The sequence below is a fragment of the Balaenoptera ricei genome, chromosome 18, assembly GCF_028023285.1.
Source record: "Balaenoptera ricei isolate mBalRic1 chromosome 18, mBalRic1.hap2, whole genome shotgun sequence".
In the NCBI taxonomy this organism is placed as follows: Eukaryota; Metazoa; Chordata; class Mammalia; order Artiodactyla; family Balaenopteridae; genus Balaenoptera; species Balaenoptera ricei.
This window is the reverse complement of record NC_082656.1, coordinates 6865456-6883931: the sequence shown is the minus strand read 5'-3', so window position 1 is coordinate 6883931 and position 18476 is coordinate 6865456. Positions and strand designations below refer to the sequence as shown.

Below are 18476 nucleotides of genomic sequence, written 5' to 3'. Positions count from 1 at the left end.
CTTTGTAATGGGATTTAATGCCTGTCTCATGGCAGCATTATTCATTTGTTTGTTTAAATGCTAATGTCTGATTTTACTAAAAATATATAATTTCAAACTCTGTGAATTTTGCCTAATTTTTGATATGTCTACTTCTTTACATTTTGTATTTCATTTAATTTTAGCACTATGATTAAGTGTTTACTGCCTTGTAGAATAAACTCTAAGCTATTATAGATGGGAGTCCATACCTATATTTTATAAATGTAATTTAAGTGTACTTCTGGATAATATAATTTAGATGTAATATTTTTAAGTTAAAGCGAGACACACAAACTAGGAAAAGTTAGTTTATGGTAATGGATTTTCAAATAGAATACTGAAGGTATGTTTTCAGTTTGACTCTAACTGATGTAATTGCTAATCATGCAGGAATAAAGGTAAGTGAGTAACATTAGAGAAACAGTGTAGTGTAGTGACTGAAAGAGCAGATTTTAGAGCCAGATTGTCTAAGTTGTATCTTAGCTCCACTACCTGCTGGCTCTGTAACCTTGAGCAAGTTGCTTCACTACTTTCTGTCCTAGTTTCCTCATCGGTAAATTAGGATAGCCATAGTGCCTACCTCACAGGTTGGGAGGGTTGAATTAGTTTATATATTCAAGGCACATAGAACAGTGCTTGGCACATAGTAAACACTTTAATTGTTAGCTATTACTGCTCTTTATATGTGAATGGGGAAATGTAGCTCGATAGTGCCCCCTTCTGGGGGGACATTCTCTACCATCAGCGGGATTTGTTTTTATTTAAGTACAAGTATGTCAAATATATTATGAGAATTAGAAATTTGTAGGCAAAGGAAGTGATCTACTGTAATATATCTTTCTTTACATATAGTCATGACTTTTTTCCTCTAAACCTAATAATCGAAATGTTTAATCTGTTCTTCCTTAAAGGTAGAATATTTTCGTTCATTCATTCATTTATTCAGCATGTATTTATTTCTTATGTGCCAACACTGCTGAACAATTAAAGATACAGGGTTGAAAAAGAATCTCTTCCTTCAAGGTGCTCTGGTATTACATAGTAGAAACACATAAAATTCACTGTTAAAATACTATGTGACTTGGAGTAGATGAATGCAAATGATTATTATGACAATATCAAGTAGATGGAGTGTTTCAGTGTGTAATTTTACACACAGCCAAGTTTTGGAGGCAGTGATAACACTGGTCTAAAAAGTGCTGCTATCTCCTGAGAGGTATCTGCCGTTTAAAATGTAGCTTTTTTGGTTTGTAGTTATTGTTATTATTATTTCTTTATAGCTCTCTGTGTAGTTACATGGACCAATTCTTAATGTGTTGTCCATGGCTATATTTTACATTCATTAAGGATGGGACCATATTTTAGCTTTTTTTGATTGTCTGTGCCTCACATAAGCTCTTGTAGTGTTGATGGGTCAGTGTTGATTGAATTAATCTATTGACTCCACGAATGAGTCTTGAGACTCCATTTCCCTTTTGAGTATTGATCTACATGAGCAATTTCTTATCAACTTAATTCTTTAATTACCTCTCTGTTGTGGCCCCAAAGTTCCAACTTCATATTAAAGATAATAGAATTTGTGTTAAAATCAAACTATTGACTTTTTTTTGGAATTTGTTTTTGACCGATTAACAGATTGACTTATGTTATTACTGTCATTCTATGTTGCTGTTAATCTTTTCAAAACCAAACCATCTCTGGTCTTAGTGATTTAGACAAAGAGCATAGGAATATAACCTAGACCCTTTAAGTTGATCAGTAAATCTGGGTAATAACTTTGAACTATTTGTGGCTTTTTGGTCAGTGTTTTTCTTTGTCTCCCTGTATTCGTGAATGTGCATAGTGAGGAGACGGCACACAGGGTCATGTAGTTGAATGGCTAGTGTGGAGGAGGCCTAGGCTTGCTTTGCACGGCTTGAGACTTGCTCTGTATGTATAACCCTGTGGGCATCGGATACTTATTTTTAAATGCAGATTTCTGCATGCCCCCTCTCCCCCTCCCCGTCTCCCGAGCTACTACCGATTTGCCATCCCTGGTAATTTTTACGTAAAGGGTGAGAACCTCTGTCCTGGATACTGTACAGTGTCTCAGTAGAAAGCAGAAGCAGCACAGTGAAGGAGAGAAAGCATCTTGGCTCTTGTATCCCTCTTCCTTTACCTTCTCTTAGTATCAATATCTACAATTTCTAGTTAAAATTCAGATGGAGAAGGAAACTAAGTCCCCATCAATCAAATTTGTAGCTTCAAACAGTAAGCCCCTCAGCAGCTTTCTAGGCCTGTCCAACATTTCTCCAGACTTACATCTCAGTTCACTTACCTGTTCTCTGAGATCTGTTTTTCTTGCTGCTCAAAAAGATGATGGTCATGGTAATATTTATGGAATGCTTTTTTGTGCCAGGCCCTGAGGTAAGCACTTTCCTTGGATTGTTTCTTTTCATCAATACAGCGGTAGGGGGCAGGTGACGGAATTACTATCTCCAGTTTAGGTGGAGGAAGCTGAGGCGTAGGGAGGGGACAACAGAACTCTCACAACTCGCCTTACAGTCAGTAAGTAGCAGGGTGCACTTGTAACCCAGGTCTGGCGTACTGGGGTCAAGAAGGTGGTGTGAGAGTGGAACACAGCTTGGTATGTGGACATTTTAAATTCAGTCAGGCTTTCCCAATACATTTAGTGAAATGTTAATAACATAAAGTCCTGTTTGCATTTCAGTGTTAAATCAGGCCTAGGAGATTATCCAATAAAGGCCCTCCTTTTTTTTCAGCCTAGTGTGTATTTTGGGGCCATGATGCTTCATTTTAACTTCGGAAATTAAGAGAACAGACCAAGTAGTGGCTGGCTAGCTTTAAATAAGACGGAAACTCACCTTGACGACATGAACTATTAGGAATACTGAAGATAATTAGGGCTCTTTTTAGCCATCATCCTATAGAGCAGGTTTAACGAGCAAGCAGCAGGAGGGCCGTGCTTGCTGAGTGGTGAGCTGAGCCCGCCTTACGTTTGTGGTGAACAGAGTAGCTTGACATGTCAGAACTAAAACGTCACAGCTATGGGAACGACTCCAGATGTTAGAGCTACCGGCTGCTTCTAATTTTATACACAGAGTGACAAAGGGATTTACCATATGACGCTTTTGTGTAAGCGGTTCGTGGATACATGGGTGCGTTATGTTAGTCTGTGTCTGAAATATTTCATGATACAAATTATTACTTACAAATGAGAAAAACCTTTTAAAGGCTTGATTAGAAAACAGTGATTACTAATAATGCCAAGACAGTGATTCTTTTAAAGTAACCTTTTTAAGAAAATTATTTTCTAATTGAAGAATATAAGGTTAAAAATAATAAAATTATTATATTATTATTATGTTTAAAATTATGTTTGTCATTTCTTCTATTTCTACATTATAGTGGCCTGTTTGGTGCAGGAATTTTATTATGTGACTAAACATAATTAGGTTTAGAAACAAATGTCTCTTAATCTAAACTTCCCCCTAATTTAGAAAAAGTATTCTTTAAAAATTTTTTGAAATTCCTTCTCTCCTTTAAAGATTATCCAATATTAACCAGTTATGCATTTTCTCTTGTCCCCTTCCTTAAACAACATGTATATATGTGTCAAGCTGATAGCCATAGCTAAATAATTTCTGAATTATAAAAATTGTTTCTGATAATATTAACCTAATTTCATTTTGTAAGAGATGCTCTATCTGGTAAGAAGTGCCATCTGTTGAGGAAGTCATACAAAAAGCAATCAATTTTTAAAATGGTTTCAATTTTGGTTAGTGATTTCAACAGGTTGGTGTATATGTAACAAGTTGTCTTCTACTTTTCACATAGCATTAAAACTTCCTTTTGGCAAAACAACAGTGATGCATTTGGTGGCCAGAGAGACATTGCCAGAGCCAAACTCTCAAGGTAAGCCATGCACTAGAGAAGTTTCTCACTTGAGCCACAGAGACAGGCATTCAAAAATGGCTCAGTTTTTCTTGGAAATTCTGAGGGAAAGAAGTTTTCATAGTTTATGGTGACTAGTTCTTAGCAGTCAAACCAAATCAGTGTGTCCCTTGATTTTCCTCTGTGTTTATGTGTGTGAGTGTGTGTGTATCTTGGTTTGTGGTAGAGGAGAGGGAGGGGCCGGACTGTGGAATCTCTAGGGTGTATGGGTAGATAAGTGGGCGTATATGTTAGAAACCTCTGGGGGGCCTCTGTTTTGGGGGTGAAGACAGGTATCACCCCACCCCCTCAGCCATCTGGCCTAGACACTGCTTGCCCTGTGGAAGCCTTCTGCTTCCGGGAAGGCTTTCGGAGGACAGCGCAGGATGAGGTGGTCATGCCACCATCCATCCTGGAGCTGCGTCTCAGTGGAGAGGGAAAGGGACTTTGTGGATGATTGCTAAGACCTAACTAAGAACTAGTCACCAGAAACTCTATTCATAGTTTATGAATGGAGCTTGTTAGTAAGCAAATAACCAGACATTTTGGAAACAGGCTAAAATTAAAAGGGTATTTACTATAGCTTTTTAATTAAAAAAAATGCAAACATTAAACGGAAAAATCCTGTTTCTTATTACGCCCCTTTCCCCATGCATTTTTATAAACAAGGCTTCTCTTCTTTTTCCCTAGGTCAGAGGAATCGCGAAAAGACTGGAGAGAGTAATTGCTGTGTAATCCTGTAAACACTGTCTGCCAGGTGTGGTGTGATGTAGTCTTTGTCTTTCATGCTGCTGGGCCGGAGGAGACCCAGCGTCGCTTCAGAACCTTTAGGAAGGGTCTGCCTGTAAATACATGGACCTGAACTGTCACTTGAGCACTGTCATCTTTTCTCACGAAAGTAAAAAGAACCAAGAACATTTTTCACTATGATTTTTTATTTCTAGTATTTTTGTTTATGTTGAGCAGTTTTAAAATGTATTGATTTTTGAATGCAAGTCAATCTTGGGGGAAAAGTTAACAAGTTATCTTTCATAGCAGAAACGATTTTGCTGCCACAAAAATTTTCATCACCAGAACTAACAAAATCAAGTGTTCCAAATACAGTGTGCACTACAAAAGATTGACAGTTATTTTCTTCATCAGCAGAATTTATAACATGGTTCATGGTACCTAGAAGTATACTCATATATACAAATCCACACTAGAAGACACTCAGCAATGAATGAAGTTAATTACTGGGCCAACTTGAGAGTAAAAAATGGAAAAGAAACTAAAATGTTGGGTAAATTCTACCAAAGTCAGCCATGGCGGCTGCACTGGCACAGAATCCTACGCTGAGTGCAACTGTTCTCACTGCAACAAGTGAAAAAACAAAATGTGCCTCTTGTTGAAATTACTCAGCAGAGGGCTGATGAAACTAGTTGTTTTTCCTTTAACATGTGCAGTCTAGTCAGACAGTGACTGAGGGCTTGTTCACATAGCACAAGAGGGGTGAGAGCTCGCGTCCTAGCCTCAACGCGGGGGTAAATTCCAGTCACTTGTAGACCTCCGTGATTGCACAGAAATGTTAGAAAACCTCATTTATTCATCACTTTTGTGTATTTGAATATCAGCAAATTGAATTTTTCCATAATTATTGCTCATCTCTGTGTCCAGTGTCACAGTTACTCATTAGAGACCTCAGATGAATTCTTAAAATTAAAAAATTCTCCATAGGACTAATTTTGTTTCTTTATGTAGTTTGCATTGGATATTAGTGCTTGCAATCGTATTAAAATCAAAAGCTGATTTTCAAGGCACACTTGATTAGGGATGCCATTTTTTTGTTTTGTACCAATAATTTAAAAATTGATATGCTAAAAACAATTTGCACAGCACTAAAGCATGAGCTAGTTTCATCTAAACCTGTAAAAAATATAAAAGATTTTATATTTTTTCACTGGGAAGAAATTCTTCCTGGATGAAATTACAAATACATGTAGAATATATTTAATAAAAAACTTATAAAATACCTAACTATAGAACTTAAATATAGATTGGCGTGTAGTATATAGAACAATGCTCCATATAAATAACTTTAGCCTTTATAAAAATGAAGTTGCAGGCTGACGTTATGTTCTGTACTGAAATGAGTGTCCACGGCCCTTACAAATAGTAAGTGTAAATCGTTTCAAACGGTCAGCTTTGTTTAAAGGTAATCAGGTTATTTTATTCATTGTTAATGCTTTGACGAAAAGGCTTTATATGCAGTAGATCTACGAAAATATTGTTCATACTGATCAGAATTAAATTTGTATAGAGCAGAGTTTTAAAATGAATGTAAATAGCACTAAACATTTTCCTTCTGCAACCTGTACTTATAGATTCTTTCTGTAAACTGAATAAAAAAAAATATTGTAGTGCATTTTGGTGGTAATTTTAAAGGTCTTGATTAGGTTGATAATTGTTTAAGCACTGTCTCATCCATGTTAAAATTGTTCAGTTTTTATTTCTGAATCTTTTAAAAATTTGTTTAATATTCCACTGTTAGGTTTGGGAGGAATCCCAGTGTATCTCTGATATTTAACCTGGTTAATTTGTGCACAGTCACGACAATGGGTAGAACTATGTATAGGCCCTGTTATCACTAAGATGTTCTATTCAAGACATGTTGGATATTTATACGCTTTGTTGACTAGCTCACATGTGAATTCTGTTAGTGTGGACTAAAGAAGAATCTGGTAGTTACTTAACTGGGCAATTAAGCCATTTATGGCTGTATTCTTTCCTAATACAAACTACTGGTAATTATTTTTAATACCTATTTTAATTCTAATTATTCTTCTGTTTCTCCAAAGTTAAAGACTACATTTAATTGTGATTGAAATTTTATGATGGTTAACCGTATTCTCTATTGGTTTTTAATATATTTTTCTGTGTGTTCCCACATTACAAATTTCCCTTCACAAGACCTCAATTTAGAGTTTGCAAAATGGATAAACTGGTTCGTCAGTAGAGAATTGCGTCACTCAGCACCTGACATCATTGCTGTGCAAGATGAAAAGAAGAACTTGAAAACTGCAGTAAAATTATATACAGGAAACACCAAAAATTTAGATGCCTTAATAGTGTATACGTGAAAATACTCAACCATCCCTTTGAAAATAGTTCCTTGGACTGCCTGCCGGTTAAACTCGATCGATCATACCCCATTGAAGGTCCCTCTGCCACAAACAGCTTGCTTGCTGAAAGGCGAGAGCCGCAGCGGTCCAGTCCTGTAAATAAAACCTGAGCTACAGGCCTGTGACCCTGCCCAGCACTTGCTAGTTAACTCATGTCTTTTACCTAAATTGTCCTAGACTTGAAGTATTCTGGAAAAGGCAAAGCTTTTCTTCTTTATTAAAACCTCAGCATGTCTCCTTGATCGGACTTATTTGGTTCCTCTTCAAGATAAGTTGTATCTTGTCATGAGAAATATAGTATTTAACATCATCATTCACATTACGTGAGGTTTTCTCATAACAAACATCTATATCCTTAGTTTTATGTCATTTTGACCAATGTTACAATAATTTCTGTTACCTGACTGTGGTGAACAATGTTTAATGTGAAAAGAAATTAAAACTTTCTTCATCTGTTGTAGAATATTTCCCTTCTTTTAAATGACTTCATAATTTTGGTGTAGAAATATTCTTTGTCTCTACTATTTTTCTCTTTTTTCCTTCCATTTATTTTATTACATTCTTCAGTAAAATCAGCATTATGTCAGCCTTTTTTTCTTCTATATTACCGAAATCAAAGAGAAGTGATCAACCAAAATTTTGTGTGCCTTCACACCATCCTTACTGGTAACTGTTGCAGGCATTTCTTTTATTTTTTTCCCATTACTATTTTGTAATATAGCCACTGGTTAGCCAAACAGAGTGACTGGGGGTGGGAGGAGGGCTTGAAGAAGGGTGTGCAACCTGTACCTTGTGGTTGAAACAAAACTGCAGGTCGCTGGCCGTCTCCTAGGCACGGTTTCCCTGACCTGGCAGAGTGGGCTTCTCGGACGTGGGCAGCAGGCGGTTGGCTGCGGCTCCCCGCAGCGGAACCCCGCCGAGCGCTTGGTGCGCTTTCTTCGGAAGAATACAGCATGTGTGAAGCCCTTTCACAGACCGGGGGGGCGGGGCGGGGACTGGCTTCCGAAAGAGTCCGTGGACAAAAGTAAATAGACGTCCAAGTCTCGGCAAAGTTTAAGCCAGTACTAGAATATGAAAACATGTTTCATTTATTAAGTTATTTTGTGGCTCTTGACAATGACATCAAATGTCCTTCAATATTTTTTTATTCTGCCTCTTTTTCAAAACGCCAACTTTCAAGAAATATACAGTAGGCATGGTAAATCAATACTTGGGAAAAGGGGATGTCAATCTCTCCTTTGATTCAACCAATAAAGAAAGGAATTGTGGGACTTCCCTGGTGATCCAGTGGTTAAGACTGCGCTTGGGTAAACAAACATATTTCTTAGCGTGGCTCTGGAAGTGATTTGTTTTAAAAACAAGAGTCTGAGGCAGAGACTCTTAACTGATTCTCGAGTGTAGTTATTACACATTCAGACATTGTTCAGTATCTGATTTTTATTTTCTACAGACATTTTTCAAGCCTTATTTTGGTGTAAGGGGAGTGTACGTTGTAGTAGAAGACACTTTGCTCCTTTTAAATAACATAAGGAGGGAAGAGGATCTAGAGGGGAATAGTGCCTGACCACGAGCGGAGCTGGAACCTCAAGGTTTTAATCGGTGCTGCTTTTTAGACTCTCCATATGTTCCATGTGATAATAAAAGAGGGGGATTTATTCCGTTCTCAATTGTCTGCTGGCTAAGATGGCTTTTCCGGCATTCTGGAGCCTGGCCCCTCTCATGGTCCCCTTCTTCATCACGAGGTTTTCTCTCTGGCGGCGTTGCTTAACTGAGTTCCACTAATTAGCATGCGACCTTCCACCAGTGTTTCTCAAGCGTTTTTAAAAATTTGCTTAACACATCTCCATTTTGACTTGACACTGCCATTCAGTCCTCAGATTGCAGGATACCATGCACGAGAACAGCAGGGCTTTTGGAATCAGGCCTGGCTTCGAGGTCCAGTTACTCAGTCTTTGGGCTTCCGTTTTTTCATATATAGAGTAAGGATAATACCTATTTTGTAGGGTTGTAAGGATTATTTTAAAATAAACATTTTTAGCACTGACTGGCCCAAGAACTCATCTGACCATCCATCAGAGCTGTCGGAGGGCCTTATGTCGGAAATGGAGGACCCAGCACCCACGTGCGATCGAGACATCATGAAGAAGTGGCTTACGAAAAGGAGAGAAAAAATAGGAAGACTCTGCGTGCAGATCTCTCACAAGTAAATCACTATGTAGTCACAAATTATCCTGATGAGGAAGGAAAAAAGACATTGAAGAGATCATTGTGGCCACAAGTCAGCTCTCCCATCTCATAATTTAAACAGCACGAGCAGAACTGGGTGTTTGGCTATGTAAATCAAGGAGAAATCTAGTAAGTGTCAGACACCTCTGAGAATGATGTTAGAAAGGTCTGGAATGAGCTGGGGTTGAACGGAAATAGAAAGTACACGATTGCTGTGTTCAAAACAAAAAACACATGGCAGGGATACACTGCTGGGTCCCAACCCCGGCTGCACGCCGGAACCACCTGGGGAGTTTTCATTATTTTACTTTTTTACTTTTTCCTATTGACGCCTGGGTTGCTCACATCAGCTGAACTAAATCGGAACACTCGTGGCTCGGAATGATCTCCTTAATTCTTGCCGATGACCAAAACCAGAACCACTTAAATACCGAGAACACAATACAGTGGAAAGACTGCAGTAAGTGGAGTTGAAGTAGAAATGGACACCGGGCGAGAGGATGGAGACGGGAAAGAAGGGCCCCGGCCGCTTTGGGTTCAAGTCGCCAGAGCCGGACGACAGATGACGCGCTGGGCCGGATTCTAGGAGACCTTGCGCACGCCGAACAGTACTGCCCCCGCGCCCCTCCGGCCGCATCGCCCTAGACCCCCTCCTCCCTGCGCGCCTTTGCGCATGCTCACCACCACCACCCGCTCCCAGACCACGAGGCCAGACCCCCCGCGTCCCAGCCGTGATACCCACGTGGCGCTGGGATGTCCATTTTTCTGTTCCCATTTCCTACCCACCCCCGTGTCCCCCTCCCCCACCCCAATCACTCCAAGAAACCCTTTCACTGCGCCCTCTGGAGCTCAGGGTCCAGCAGAAACCTTCCAGACTGCCTCAACCTCTTTTCTGGAAGTTCCTTTCATTTTCTTGCTCTAATCTCTAACCCCCCGCCCACCCCCCCAAGGGTCCCTCCCCCGCTGCAATCCTGGAAGCATTACGTTTTCAAAAGCTGTCACTTATTGAGGCTTACTTGGTGACAAGCACTGTGCTGGTCTTGGCAGAGGTCCGTTTTACAGGTGACAGAACAGGTCCGGAGAAGCACAGTTTATTTTTTGAATGTAGACGTTTCCATTTTCCCAGGCAGACACTATGCTTGAAAATATTCTTTGTTGTTTTTTCTTCTGCTGCTTTTTCTTCTGCTCATTGTAGAACACCTCATAATTATAGGAAAGTTGAGGAAAAAGAAACTAATCCCATCACCTACAATCAACTGCAGGCAGACCTCGAAGATACTGTGGGTTTGGTTCCAGACCAAAACAATAAAGTGAATATCACGGTAAAGTGAGTCACACGAATTTCGGGGTTTCCCAGTGCATATAAGAGTTACGATTACACTACACTGTAGTCTGTTCAGTGTGCAAGAGCATTATGTCTAAAAAAAAAAAGTACATACCTTAATTTAAAAATATTTTATTGCTTAAAAGTGCTATCCATCATCCAAGGCTTCAGGGAGTCATAGTAGTAACATCAAGGGTCACTGATCACAGATCATCATAACAAATACAATAATAATGAAAATGTTTGAAATATTGAGAGAATTACCAAAATGTAGCACAGAGGCACGAGGGGAGCCAATGCTGTCGGAAAAACGGCGCCGACAGACTTGCTTGAGGCAGGGTTGCCACGAACCTTCGATTTGTTTAAAAAAGCGACATCTGTGAAGCGCAATAAAGCAAGGTCTGCCCTGATATCTTGGTGAATTTCTTCCAGTCCTCTTTATTAATATGTATATATTAAAATAAAAACAAAAGTATACTGTATACAGAGTTTTTATATTATTTTTCATCTTTAGCATATCATAAGCATATCCCCAGAATATTAAACCTCCTTTGAAAACCTTCATTTACAGCCAATACTCCATTTTATAAGCATGTCACGTATGCATTTAATAAATGTTTAATGTTAAAACGACAGTGGCATAGCACCACCGCACCCTCACCAGAATGGCTAAAATTAAAAAGGATTAGAAATACCAAGTGTTGACAAGGATGTGAAGCTTTATTCTTTAAAGAAATTTTAAAATGACTTTTGAAAACGCTTTTACACTTAACCACATATTTATTACCAGTTCCAAAATTCGACATTGTGTAGATCTGACCTTCCAGCTGGTACCATTTTCCTCTAGTCTCTTTCAGAGATCCTTCCTTGCGACAGTTTTTAAAAGTTGGTGCTGTCCTGTTGGTGTCAACATTTTTTAGTCACGAAATGGAATCCAAATAATCAGAGTCCCTGGAATATATGATCTGACCAGAGGAGGGAGTTGGGTTTTAAAGCTGATTTTAGGCTCCGCGTGGCCCACTATGTTGAAAGGCTGCCAGAGGGCAAGTCCCATCCGAGCTTCATTATCAGAACAAGAGAGCTCTGCACAGAGACAATAACATTGGATCCAGTGTCATCAGGTCACGGTGGAGGCGGTGTCCAGTGCTGGGCTCGACCCTTCATGGTTCATTAACACACCTGAGTGTGTCCAAAGGTGACCAACCAGGGTAACGAAAGACCTAGAAATGACATCATGGGTGAAACACGAGTGAGCTGTTAAACCCCCAAAGAAGAAGAAGGAACAGATAACTGTCTTCACATATTTGAAGGACTGCAGTGTAGAAAAGGCATGATACCTCGTGTGAGTTGCTGCAGTGGTCAGAACAGAACGCGTGGGTAGAAATTGCAAGTAGGCAGATTTTGATTCCGTTTGGCTCCGAACTGTGCAAAAAATGGAAGCAGCTCTTTGTGAGTGGTGAGACTGCCATTACAGGAAGTGTTCAAGCAGAGGCTGTCAGAAGGCACAAAGGCCCTGCCGTGTGGGGAGGTTGCAGAGGAGAGTCGTGCATTGGGTGCAGGATGAATTAGTTCACATAAGTGCCCAAATCTGACTCCATCCCTCCTGAATTACTCTGTTCCTTTCTGCCCTTCTTCCCTGAGTCACTGTTATTCTCCTGCCCCCACAAACCCCTAGTTCATTTTAAGGCACCCACCCCTCCCATCTTGCCTCCAGTGTGTCCTTTCTTACCGGTGAGGATGATCTAGGGACCGCTACATAATTACTAAGAATCCCTTACATCCTCAATTTCTCCAAAGAGCTACCTCCACGTTTTAGCTGAAATTTGACCATCCCTTGGTATATATTTCTGAGCCAAGTTTCCCTAGAGAGTAAAGACTGAGGCAAAGGTAACATGCTAAGGCTTTACTGGTTGCCTCCATCCCAGGACAATAGGAATGAGAAGAAAAAGGAAATTAGGTGGGAAAAGAGGGAAAGATGTTATCAAACTGGCCACAGCTTCCAAACAGAGCACGACCAGCCTCCCCACCCCTTCCGCCTCACTGATCACCATGCCCCCTGCACCTGGACCTTTGGCCTTTGCATGTCCCCGGGCATTGGGGAACTTCTTCTGGATGCTCTTCTGCCCTTTCTTCCCGCCCCTATGTCTCCCGTTCTTTACCTACCAAGCAGTTGGTACATGGAAGGCAAAGACACCATCCCACATTTAGGGGTCTATTATTATTTGGGTCACTTCCAAGCTGTGTGATTTCAACTCCGTTTCTCAGATCCCTTACCTATCCAAAGGAAAGAGAACGCCAATCCCGCTTCTAAGAATGATTTAGTGACAAATGAAAAACTATATGAGGAAATGCCTTACACATATTTCATGTATAGAAAGACTTGAAGTTACTTGAATGGACAGTAGAGTAACGGTTTTCCACTGCAAAGACATCAAGGACAACATGACATCTAAGGCTCTGGATCTGTGTGAGTTCCTAGGGCTGTTGGAACAAACGACCAGCAACTTGGTGGCTCAAAACAATGCATCTTTATTATCTCACAGCTCAGAAGTCTGAAATGGGTCACACTGGACCAAAATCTAGGTGTTAGTAAGGCTGCATTTCTTTCTGGAGGCTCTAAGGGAGAATCTGTTTTCCTGCCTGTCCCACCTTCTGGGCGCTGCCCGCATTCCTTGGCTTGTGGCCTCTTCCTCCATCTTCAGAGACAGCAATGGCAGGTTGAGTCCTTCCCACATTGCCTCACTCTGGCCTACTTATCTGTTCCGCTTTTAAGGACTTGTGGGATTCCATGTGATTACAGATAATATAGAATAATCCCCCTATATGTTAAGGTCAGCTGATTAGCAATCTTAGGTCCATCAACAGCTTTAATTCCTCTTTGTCATGTGATGGAAAGTGGAACTCACGGGTTCCGTGGATTTGGGTGTAGACATTTTGGGGTGGGCGCAGGGGACTATTATTCTGCCTACCACCAGACCCAACCGCGCACCCGTGACGATGATGAAAGCAAAAGTAGACTCCAAACCTTCTGGTTGCTTCCCAGAAGACAGCAGGATATTGTAGAAAGAACTTGAATTAGATGCATACCTACTTTGAACACTGGCTCCACGACCAACTAGCCAGGCAGACTTGGGTGACTCCTCCCACCTCCAGAGGAGGAGGAGGAGGTCTACGTCGCCGGCTCGCAGGAGACCAAGTGGTCCAGCGCACCCAGGACGCTCGGCACTTGCCCCGTGCGGCAGCGCTCTGCCCACAGCCTCCCGAGGTCCAGGGACCTTTTCACAAAGAACTAGCTCCCGGAGAGCAGCAGTTTTCTCATTGATCTCCCCCAAAATCTTCAAACTCATGTGTTTTATTCACATACGTCTCGCTTAGTACAGCCCACAAATATTCCTTATGCTTTACGTGTGTTTCCCTGTTTTATCTCCCAACGCACTTGTTTCTTTGAATCATAGCTCCCAAGGATCTGACATCGTCCGAGATCCTACCTCATTATTTCTCACTTGTTTAGTTTTTGATTTTTGTTCTCCTCTTTCCCTACCAGCTTTGAACTCTGATAGGTTTGCATATTAGAACATCTGTGGGCTTCTTACGTTCTCTGGTATCAGCGGTCCAGCTGTGTTACCAGAATATGGTGCAGCCCTGGCCCATAAATCCCTTTCCACGGAGTGCTGAGGGCGACCTGTGTTCTCAGCGCTAGGTGAACCACTAGGGACGCTGAGTCACCTGCTCTCAAGAAGCCCATTAAGTCTAGCGGAGGAAGAAGACAAGCAGAACTTTGGAGCCAGCAATTGTGATACAACCTAACAAACCGATGTGTACGCACAAGATGTCATGAGAACACAACGGACAGATACCCAACCCCAAATAGGGGAATCAAAACTGGCTTTGGGGAGAAATAATGTCCAAGTGGAATCCATAAAAATGAGAAGGATTTGTACATCAGTGTTCATAGCAGCATTATTCACAGTACCCGAAAGGTGGCAACTACCCAAACAGATGAACAGAAAAGCAAAATGTGGTATCGTCACACAATGGAATATTATTCAACTTTAAAAAGGATGGAAATTCTGACACATGCTACAACACGGATGAGCCTGGAAGACACTATTTCTAAGTGAAATAAGAGGCCACAAGAGGACAAATATTGTATGATTCCACTTATACGGAGTACCTTGAATAGGCAAATTCATAGAGATGGAAAGTAGAACAGAAGTGACCAGGGGCTGGGGGAAGGCAGGGATGGGGAGACGGGGACAGAGTTTCAGTTTGGGAAGATGAAAAGAGTTCTGGAGACGGATAGTGGGGACGGCTGCTCAGCATCATGAATGTACTTAATGCCCCGACTTGTACGCTTAAGAATGGTTAAAATGGTAAATTCTATGTTACATATATTTTACCACAGTAAAAAAAAAATAAAATTTTTTTTTCAAAAAACATGAGTAGGCCTTACCCAGGAAAAGGAGCCTGGCAGAGCTTCAGAGAAAAAGGGCAGAGGGTGATGCGAGCAGAGCAAACAGAAATGCAAAGGCCCAGAAATGAGAGCAGGCAAACTGGCCAGGAAATTGTGAGTAGCTCGGTGTGGCTGGAGCATGGAGGACTTGACTTTGACAGGGAGGGAATGAGAAAGTTGAGGCTTGAAAAGCGAGCCGGGACCACGACACAAGGAAGCTCAGAAGCCCCGCCCGTAACTCGGAAATCTGGACTTTTCCTGCAGGTGGGGCTGCACCACTGAGTGTCATGCACATTCACACACCCCCCAGAAGGGACTTGGCGATTTCCCTCCAGCCTTTCTACTGTCATAAATCATATAATAAAATAAAATACACTGTTTCTGTATTTTAAAAAATGCTTATTATAAAGAATTCAGAGTCTTAAACATGAAGAGATGAAAAGTGTTTTCACTTTAGTTTTACCCCAAGCCCATCACGCACAAATAAGAACATGATCTGAATATTCTCTGTTCATATTGACAGCAGAGACGGTTCGTGAGCAAAACTGCTTTATAAACTTGGGGTCATATAATAGAAGCTGTTTTGAATTTTAGTTGCATTCAACAAAAGACATTGAAATGAAACTCAAAGAATCACAGTCACATAAAAGTTTCTTCACCACCAGAGGGTTGTTTCCTAAATATCCCTCTAGGATTAAAGAATGAGTGATTATGAAGAAAAAAGAAGGGGTTATTATTTATCTTTAGTACTTTATGTTTCAGTTTCAGACAATACTAATTGATTCCTTTCTCTGAAAGATGAAAGAGGTATTACTTCTTCCATCTGACCCCCTCTGAATTTTGTAAGTTATATGATTATTTTAATACTTTCCATATTTCTAACACATACACTGTTCTCTAATTATGTCGTATCATAATTATTCAGTTTTAACTCTACATTTAAATGGATTCCATATTCACTTACCAGCCTTTCATCAAAGCTTCCCTACTCCTGATGGTTTTTAAATCATGAGTCATCTATCGGTGGGTAAGTTTTTGTTGTAAAATATATTTTTAAGAAGATTCACAGCACTGCCTAAAGATGTCTGCCTGTTACCTTTACGTTTGAATGGCACCTTGATGGGGTGGAATGACCTTAGGCTGCACGTTCTTTCAGAACTTGGTAGACATCACTCCAATGTTCTCAGGCTCTGACTGTTGTGAACAATTCTGAGGCCAGTCAAATTTGTCTCTTTTGTAGTTGATTTGTGTTTTTCTGGATGCCTGGAGATTTCTTTGTTTAAGCCTCCAGTTCAACAGCTTCTCCAGGCTATGCCTTGGCAAAGAGCTCTCAGTGTCAAAATCTCCAAGAATGTGGAACGTGCTTTTAACCTGCAGATTCAGTTCTGCCTGGGAAATTTTTCATATGTATCTCTGAGGACATCTTCTGGTCCTCTTGTCAATCCTCTGCTTCAGGGACACCAATTGTGCTTCTATTGGATTCTCACCATTCACGGGCTGGATCTGTTATCTTCTCTGCTTTAACATTGGTGTCTTTTCCGTGTGCAGTCACTCAGATGAACTCCATCTTTCTTCTGATGTCAGCACTTTGATTCTCAGCTGGGTCCAGTCCTTTGCTTTTTAAAACATTTATACTTTGGTTCTCTAAGTATGATGTTCTGGAGTTTGTGGAAATAGGTGGTGGGGGAGGGGGGAAGGGGATGGAAGGAAAAGAAAGAAAACTCAGCTGCGGGGTGTGTAGGCTCTGTTGGAGAAGCTTCTCCTGCTCTCTGCCGATGTGTCACTGAGCGTCTGGAGCTGGTGTCCACCCCGCCCGGCTGAGGGTGTTGTTCATTCCCACTCGGGGCGACCCTCAGGGTCGGATTATTCTCCCAACTCAGGCACCGTCCTAGACCCTCACTTCTGCCAGAGAATCAGCTCTATTTTTCACTTTCTCCCATTCCTCCACCCCTCCGTCTCTCCCCCCACCCACTCTTTGTAAAGTGCTTTTCTAGTTGCCGGTCACAAAGAGGGAAAAATAGCAAAATCTGTTGTCTCATTGTTTTAAATAGTTATTTAATCACCTGCCTTTTGATGATCATTTACTATCTTGACTTGTCTTTCTCGCTCACCTGAAGTTCATTCATTGGGCATCTACTGTAAGCCATGCATTGGGTGACAAGTGAGACAAGTTCAAGGACAAGTGAGACAGTCTCTGCTCACAGAGTTTGTGTTTCATTTTGTTACCTGTCTCATCAGTCACTGAACAGTCTCAATTTACTGTTAGTTATTATTTTCTTCCTCTCTGCTCCTGCTGTCCCTGCTCCAGGCCTTCATTATCTCTGAGATTATTAGCAGATCACAGCAACTGTCTCCTACATCTTCTTTTTTACCTAAGACTTCCTGGTGACAAATCTAGTTGGAATAATGTTTTTAGATAAATCTTTCCAAAATCACTTTTTTCACTTCATGCACTTACCCCTTCACCCCTCCTCTCGCTTTCCTCTGCGATGTAACTGTCTCCCTGGGTCCTCTAATTCCAGATCCAGAGCACATCTGTCTCCCCTGGGGCTTCTCTGACCCCGTGTCCCCACTGGTCCTCTTCATGGGACAGAGAAGCCCAGCCCCGAGGGTCAGAGTAGGCTTAGGGCCTCAGCTCTCCCATCCAACGGCAATCCCGGATGGACTTGTCCTCAGTTTCCTTTGCCATAAAATGTGGAGGTTGGACCACGTGATCACCACCTTGTCCTCCAATTCAAAAGTTATCAAGACTCTAAAACTCAAAGAAAAGCTACTTCCCAAGCCAAGAGAGCCAAGCTGCTCTCAAAAACATTTGAAGTTCAAATCCTGTGGCCTCTTTGCTTCCTGACACCTTTCCCCCAAGGTTGGCCATGCACGTGTGGACTGTTTATTTTAACTGCTGGAAAGAAATCCCTGCAGCTGGTCCCGACAGGCAACGTTCACCAGCTGCACGGGAGCAATGCTCTTGGCTGCGGTTGACCTCTCCACGGCGGGCTCGCAGCTCCTGTCAAATCTGGACGAAGATTACCAAAGAGAAGGGTCTACCTGGCTGAAGCCGTGCTGTGGGAAGAGAGCAGCCGTGTGGCAGGCATTTTCGCTCAGTGAGAGTGTCAGCAGTTTCCTGGTGGCCTGTGGAATACTGGTGGTGACTCTCCTGACTCTGGAACTTCTAACAGATACAAAGCTTCAGAAAAGAAAAGAAAAAAGAAGAAATCCCTGCAGCTGGCAGGGCCAGGCCCTGAGGGATGGGGAGCAGAATTCTTTTTCAAGAAGGCGAGTCCCCCTTAGAGCGTGGGCCCTGTTTCATGGACAAAGTACACAGCTTGCCTATGTTCCGTTACCCGACCTGTCTGCCGAG

The 18476-nt window shown here is 41.5% G+C and overlaps 1 protein-coding gene and 1 long non-coding RNA gene across 2 annotated transcripts in view; one reads left to right on the top strand and one right to left on the bottom strand.

Annotated features, from left to right (window-relative positions):
• Nucleotides 1-7578, top strand: part of UBL3 (ubiquitin like 3) — a 69855-nt gene extending 62277 nt beyond the window's left edge. Inside the window, exons 4-5 of the mRNA XM_059902849.1 lie at nucleotides 3859-3936; nucleotides 4645-7578. Coding sequence (XP_059758832.1) covers nucleotides 3859-3936; nucleotides 4645-4697 — 131 coding nt within the window. The 3' untranslated portion in view covers nucleotides 4698-7578. The remainder of the gene's footprint in view (nucleotides 1-3858; nucleotides 3937-4644) is intronic.
• Nucleotides 7579-10805: 3227 nt separating this feature from the next.
• Nucleotides 10806-18476, bottom strand: part of LOC132352391 (uncharacterized) — an 85636-nt gene continuing 77965 nt past the window's right edge. The window contains exon 4 of the long non-coding RNA XR_009498703.1: nucleotides 10806-11885. This is a non-coding gene — a long non-coding RNA (uncharacterized LOC132352391). The remainder of the gene's footprint in view (nucleotides 11886-18476) is intronic.